Raw genomic sequence first — 7607 nt, forward strand, 5'->3', positions numbered from 1 at the left:
CTGACAGGCTACACATGTAGCAGAGGCTGGATCACCGAACTTCACCACCAGTCTGGATGGAGTTATCACAGGTTTATCTTGACAGCTGTAATCTGAGAAACAGTAAATATTGAACATAAAATCTGCCATAATAGCCAACATGAAACAATTACAGACATGATCATTCACAGTACATCTCAGTGAGATACTTTGCAGGGTAGAGCATGCTCTTCATTATTGGTTGAAAATATCCACTCTGATAAACTACAATCATTTTTGTTCAGACAAATAGAAATACATAATCACAGATCAAATTAAATTGCAAAGCCGTTTCCCTGATACCAAAGAGAAAGATGATAGTGATAAACTGATTAATACTACAAACATCGAAGCAATAAAAGTTGCTTTAAAAACTGCTTAGATTATTATACACTGCTTAGATTAGAGGACAGACATAAAAAAAAACCTCTAATATATATTTGATAACTTGATGGCTTGATTTATGTGTTTTTGTAGTCGTTACAAATCCAAAAACGGTTTATATTTCAGAATTATTTCATACACATTTTCAGCTTCTGTGGCATGCATGAGATACATCTTATAAGGAGTATCTCAACACCGATCTCATTGATACCATTTGATTGTAAAATGTTTATCAGATTAATTACTATAGCGCCGTGATTAATCATGATGAATCAATATGCTTAGCTTTGTAAGTTTGGAATGTAAAAATGTATGTTTTCAAAAATGTGTTTACGACAATGTTTATCGTCTCAAACCCACATATCTACATTTTCCGGATTTTCATATGAAGGCTATTTTAAAAGTAGCAATTTTGTTTCAAACATAATAATGCTAACTGTGCTTCGGTGGAAGGATAATTCACCCTTGCAATAAATTAGCTACATGCTACGCCGTTTTTTTGTTTGTTTTTTGTTTTGTCTGGTTTTTTGCCTCTGTTGGACTCTATTTGACGATAACCTGACAGGAAAAAGGTGCTGCCGTATCGAGGTTTGTAATATATTCAGGGCTCGCGCTCTGACCGCGGTGTGTTTTTAATGCCAAATTTACCGCCGAGATCTCCAGGCTGACTCTCCTTTCATCTTTACACTGGCATTTACGACTCAGCTTTGAATGCATCCTTTGAACTAGTTAACCCTCCGCAGGATATAACCTGGTAACGTTGATAGTCGTAGTTTTATGCCAAAATTATTTATTAGTTTTTTTAATTATTGTTAGGACTAAAGTCCCTGAGGGTTAGAATCCCAGTTAAACGACGTTTAACTGAAGTCCTAAAGGGGTGCAGGTTTTAATGTTTTTATCTTTTATAATCTTTTTATTTTAATTTTAATTTTTTTATTTTTTTTTAAATCTTTTTCTCACTGTTTATTTAATGTCACATGCTGTTTTTATTTTAATTATGTAAAGCGCGTTGAAATGCCTTGCTGCTGAAATGTGCTATACAAATAAAATTTGATTGATTGATTTGATTGATTAGTAGTATTTATTTCCTAGTTTAGCCATTCTGACTCAATGTGCTCTTGCAAACAGATAAATATATGGGGAGGTTAATTAATTGACTAATTCAGTAACAGGACTTATGTATTTTGTTTTTATTTCTTTAAACTCTTTATAACTCTACTCTGTGTTCCCTATGCTACATCACTATTGAGAACTTTAAGTGTTGTTGATTTTGTTTTCATGTTCGGCTGTTTTAGTGGGGGAATTTCTCCTTATGGATAAGTAAAGTTTTATAAAATAAATAATAAAAGAAAAACTCACCACATCCCAACACATGGAAGCCACACAGAGAATTCAGCAAATAAATCATCAAAAATAAACAAGAGGAAAACATCTTCTTAGGTTTTAAGTAAAGATGAGTTTACTGGTATCAACATCACCCAAAGATGAGGCAGAATGAAAATGTGTTTTAACGCAAACATGACCTGCTTCCTCTTTTTATTTTCGTCAAAGGGAGTGGAAGGCTATTTTTGACTCGAGTTCACATTTTATAAGTTGATGAGCATCGATGTGGTTTTTGTTAAACTTCCTGCAACTCCACCCATGACTCTCTGAGAACCTTCAGAAGCTCTGTTCATATACCAACATGTTGTATAGAAATAAGCTGCAGTCATAAAGATTTCTGTTTAATACAAACATGAATCACTTGATTTCTAACTAATTATTTGAACCGTTCCACTTCCAGGGTGGAGTGAGCGTCAACAATTTGGCGCACACCTACTGATTGATTTAATTTGATCACTTGTGCAGTGGCGGTTTCTGATATGGGTAGTCGCTCAGTGCGGCATCTCATCAGGGGGCGCACTTCACTCCGATGGTGGGGATTTTGATAAAAAGTTTACGTGCTAGGATGAGGTGGTTTGTCGACTGTATTGAACTTTGCAAAACTGCAATGGAAACTTTTTTTTGCGTCCCATGAATTACGTGATCAACAATTGGATGTTATGGAAAAGACAAAGAAAACAGGAAATGGTAGGAGGATGATGTTTTTTAATGACATCGTGTGAACAAGCATCTTCATGTGTAACTATTTGTGTTTTTTATTTAATGGAAGCACTGCAATTGCAAAATTGTGTTTTTTTTTTTTCATTAGTGGAATATTGACAGAATTCTGCGCAATTTTGTAATGAAAATGCAACTAATGGGGCTAACCTGAACAAATAATTGTGAAACAAAAGTGGATTTATTGTGGTTTATTAATCACTGTGAATTTTAAGTGGGTCTGCTGGGGTCATGTGTGGACGGCCCATTTGATGATGTCATGGCTCTGTGAGCTTCTGATAGCTTAAGTTACAACATTTGAGTAACATGAAGGAACACGTGGATGTATTTTAGGACAACACTTTGAGATATACTCCCTCCTAGCATGACATTAAAGAGAAAAAAAAAAAGAAAAAGAAATCAGTCAAGATGTCATGAAGAAGGTTATGACAGTTTCCAGATTCTTGAAGGTCCCAGATTCAACTGCATGCATTTATAAAAACAACATGGAAGTCAACACCAAACTCACCCTCAGGTTCATATATGTCACATGCTTTGGTGTGACAACATGTCAACCGCAAAACAAAAACCAAAACACTTTGTAAAGATGTCAGCTCCAGTCGTCTGCTAACATGGGCTGGAAGGGCGCTCAGTGAGGAAGACAGAATGGCTCAGAAAGCAACACAAATTACTACAATTAACCTTTTTACAAATCGTTGTAGACATGTCGTTTTGTCTGATGAAGCTAAATCTGAAAATGTGGGCCAAAAAATTACTTTTGGAAAAGAGACTAAAAACTATCTAGCTGTGAAATTTAGCAGTGGCAGCATCATGGAGGATATCAGTAAAGGAGCTATTGCTACCATTAGCTCTTCAACATTAAAATTACTCCTGGTTCACTGTTTTTGCTTTCAGAAGGAAAGATTGCTGCAGCTGACAAAAATAACTAAATTTGACTACAATGAGAGTTTATTTTGGACAACAAAGCAGATCAAATTGCTTCACATCAGAAAAACACAAAAGACGAAAACTCTTTACTTACCACAGCTGCTCACGCAGCAGAAGAAAGTTGTGAAGGAGGCCGCAAGCAGAACAAAACTGGAAACCATTTTTCCAGGCAGTTTGTGAAAAACAAATATTCAGGTCTGGAAAGGAAATCTTCTCTAAGAGTCAGAAACTAGACGTTGATATTTCACTCCGTTTTTAAACTTCGATCATCATGAGTGAGACAACGTCAGCAACTCAGCCTGTTTCCTTGACACACATCCGGCCTCTGACTTTTTACCACAATGTGAAAGAGGCCAGGATGTGAAAGTGAAGGTGTTGCTCATTTAGATCATCTCCTAACACAAATTTGTTGATTTGTAAACCTTAAGGGCAACGTTATTTCAAAACTGCTGCTATCCCTGAAATTGACATTTCCTGTTTTTGCTTAACAGGCTCTCAGTCTGTAAGCATCTGAAATATCATCTGAAATGTGTAGATATTAAGCTCATATCTAGTCAGTATGGTTAATCTATGCAGATGTTTTTTTTTTTGTCAAACACAAGCTGAAGAAAATTAGATGATGAAAGTGAATGTAGTATTAGATATCAGCAGACCCCAGAGACAGACGTTCACATCCACTTCCCAGGGATGTTTATCAGGAAGCTGTCATTTTCACTATGAAACCAAACTGTCAGCAGGATCACAGCTACCCCAACTATACAAGCAGACATGAAGGGAAAAACAAGACAAACAGAAAGTTTGTGCAGCCCTTTATAATGCAGCAGCAGAAAGAAATGTCTGTAATGTCTTGTAGTTTAGTACAAGTGTCAGGCTAAGTAGAAAGAATCAGCAGATATTTAGAGTCTTAATTTGAACCTAAGTGTTTTTTTTTTAAATGGAACTAAAACTGGCTTCCTGATCTACAAGTGCGTCAAAACAAAACTTGCATAAAAGTGCAATACTTCTTGCCAGTCATCTCAAAAAGTGGAGCAAAATATTTTATTTAGAAACATTACACATAAATTTCAATCCTTTGTTTCTTGTTATTTCAATGATTATGTCTCACAGATAATGAACTAAAAATTCATACTCAGAAAATTAGAACACTTTGACAGCTACACCAGAGAAATAAAGAGACGAAGACTCCTTTTAAGTGACGTTGTAAAAACTAGGTAGTGCCATCAGAACATTAATATCACTCAAAATGTATTAGAAGTGGCAGAAAAGTGCTGTTTTACACATCGAACAGTTTAAATAACAAAACCATGCAACAGGATAGGAATGCAGAACATATTGACACAATTAGGAGAAATCTTAAAACAAGAGCTGAGCCAAATAAAATGTAACTATACAAGGAAATCTCTTCAGACAGATCATCCTGAAAGTCAGAACTGCTGATTTCATTGATCTCAGTTTATCAGTGCATCTTAATGAACTCTGACTCAAACAGAAGCAGAGACTAAAAGAGTCAAGCAGAGGATGAACCTGTGAAGTTTCCAACTGGGAGCATCACCGGTTGGATCCGAAACTGCTGGGAAACAACAACGTCATAAAGAGTTAATTAGCCTCTATTCATGGTTATTATAGACAAGTTATATTATACTATTAGTTGCATTTCTCAGTTCAGACAAAGAGGACCTAAATAATAATAAAAATGAACTAATGCAGATTTCAAAAAGAAATCTGTATTAGCTACACTGCTTTAAGAAAGTACACTTCTTGACTTTTCCCACTTTTTGTGAGTTTAGAGAGAATGCTAATCTGCTCATTAGCATTCTCAGCATTGAACGAAAGAAGGTGGAGCTGAAGACAGATAAAGAGAGAGAGAACTAAAAAGAGCAGGAAAGAGAAACACAGAAAAGAAATGGGAAGAAGGGTGACATTCCCAAACAGAAAAAAAAGAAATCAGCCTAGAAACTTAATCGTGATTTTAGGAAAAAATACAAGAGATATCAAAAAGCTGGCTGAATCATTTGAAGATAGCGTAACATCTCCTGACTTGTTTTAAATGTTGATTGTAGTTTCTAAGTTGAAGTAAGCTGTCAAAGAGAACAAAGTATTTTGCTGAATTTTGCAGAGTTCTTAACAATTTCAATACATTTCAGTGGAGTAGAATTTTGAACAAAAGTTGAAATATCATAAACAGTAAGAACAGTAAGATGTAGCTGAAGTCTCCTGGAGAAGCTGGACATTTTTGACGTTTGAAATTGTTGAAATTGTTGAAAAGTGTGCGGCAGTAGTTAAACGCAGTAAAACGTACAAAACATTGAATAATAATAGAGAAACAGAATGATGAATATCAAATCTTGGATATTAATCTTAATCTTGAATTTGGTCTGGAATTCAAGTTGATTGTAACAATACAACCAGAAATGAAATCCATCCATCCATGAAAACCCAAAAGTCTTTTGATTTTTGATATTTTCGTATTTATCTAAAACATCTGAATTAGAAGAGAATCTCCCAAACAATGCAGCTCATACATTTTAAGTTAATATTCAGTTATATTGTCATTAATCATTTTATTTGGTTGATGTTGTTTACTTTACATACAACTTGGAAACATTTAGAAAACCTTTGCCTTACTCTGTCAGTTTCTGGCTGATGTAAATACTTACTACATAATTAAAACTCGAAAACATGTTTCATATATCTGTAGCGTTTATTAAAATTGATGTTTTTACTTTAGACAAAGATTTTAATAAAAAACTTCTAGTTGTCTTATTATGAAATTTCCACTGTCACTCGATTCTCCCCATTCTACTCCCAAACAGACGCTTTATTTTAATCATACAGTGAAGTGACTGAAAATGTCACAAAAGCTGAATTGAGGTGATTAATTTTACCTTAAGACTCCCAGTGAACTGAGACCCAAGAACTTCCTTCTTGGGGTGATGTGAGTTAAAGCTAAATAATAATACTGGAAGAAGTACTGCGGCTCATTTCTCTGAAATGTGTAAAACTTTAGGAACTAACCCTGAGGAAACTCACCTCGGACTGTTACGTTAAATGTAACATTGACAGAGTTCACGTCGTTGCTGACGGTGCAGACATATTGCCCTCCATCCTGAAAATCAACTGAGTCGATTNCCAAGATTTACTGCTGGACAAATGCTTCTATTTGATGTTACACATTTCAAGGGACATCTTTAACCAAATCATCTGCTGACTTATAATCTCCATTGAGAGAATCTCTGCTCACATATACACAGTCGCTGAAATTTATTTTTGAACACAACAAAGACAATAAAAAATACTGATTGAAATGTCCATTTAGAAATACTAACAATTATGTGTTTATGATGTGAATCTTCAACTTTGACTATTTTTTATTGCTCTGCTGTTTACAAGGAATAGACAGCAACTAGTAGAGCTTTTCTTAAATAGATGGATAAATGGATACACTTAACAAAACAGTCATTTACAGAAAAGTTACTTTTGGTGCAGGAACACCCAACAATGTAGGCATGAAGTGTCCAATTCTATGGAATAAACATGCAAAAGGTTAAACAGAATTCTATAAAATTTGTAGCACTTAAGTGGATAGCTAGAAAATAAAACAAATGTGTTCAGAATCAACAACCCAAGAATATCAGAACTGACTGGTGGATGCTGATATCAGTAAAAACCTGGTTAAACATCATAGAGTCTAGAAACCTGTTCCATTTCATCCTGTGTAACAATCAAAAGTACTGATGGAGATTTTGTTTGTGAACATAGAGCAAACATGGATTTTGAAATTAAGTTATAACAATAATAACTGAAAAGAAACATAATAATTCACTTTTGTTGATTTAGCTATAAAACCTAGTTTCAAAACGTTTTGTTAAAGTTTCTTTCACAAAACCTTTGAAAAACAATCATGTATGTAAAAAAGTTGATGACCATGAATGTTTGATGACGAGGCTTGTATGTTAGATTAAAAATACTTAATAAAAATAACTACTTTGAAGCAGGTAGTAAACATTTTTTTCAAGTCTGATACCATATTCTAATTTTAAATGTATTTTCATAAAATGTGAGTAGAATATTATGAATAATAAAAAAGGCTGGAATCACCAGTCTGTGTAAAATATTATCTAATGTGTGTCAGTTATTTGATTTAGTGAATAAATGTGCTTTTCAGTAACGTTTTAATA

At 34.3% G+C, this 7607-nt stretch overlaps 1 protein-coding gene and 1 long non-coding RNA gene across 2 annotated transcripts in view; both read right to left on the reverse strand.

The window, feature by feature from the left end:
- The window catches only part of LOC103456664 (cell adhesion molecule 4-like), a 29440-nt gene extending 25130 nt beyond the window's left edge, over positions 1-4310 (reverse strand). Inside the window, exons 1-2 of the mRNA XM_008396447.2 lie at positions 3524-4310; positions 17-92 (exon numbers count right to left, since the gene is read on the reverse strand). Of these exons, the coding sequence (XP_008394669.1) occupies positions 17-92; positions 3524-3590 (143 nt within the window). The 5' untranslated portion in view covers positions 3591-4310. The remainder of the gene's footprint in view (positions 1-16; positions 93-3523) is intronic.
- A 137-nt stretch (positions 4311-4447) lies between these two features.
- LOC103456823 (uncharacterized) lies at positions 4448-6551 on the reverse strand. Its single transcript, XR_532333.2, has 2 exons — positions 6460-6551; positions 4448-4996 (listed from the first exon to the last, which is right to left on the reverse strand). It is a non-coding gene; the product is annotated as an uncharacterized LOC103456823 (long non-coding RNA).
- Positions 6552-7607: the final 1056 nt, after the last annotated feature.

The sequence above is a fragment of the Poecilia reticulata genome, linkage group LG1, assembly GCF_000633615.1.
Source record: "Poecilia reticulata strain Guanapo linkage group LG1, Guppy_female_1.0+MT, whole genome shotgun sequence".
Taxonomy (NCBI): Eukaryota; Metazoa; Chordata; class Actinopteri; order Cyprinodontiformes; family Poeciliidae; genus Poecilia; species Poecilia reticulata.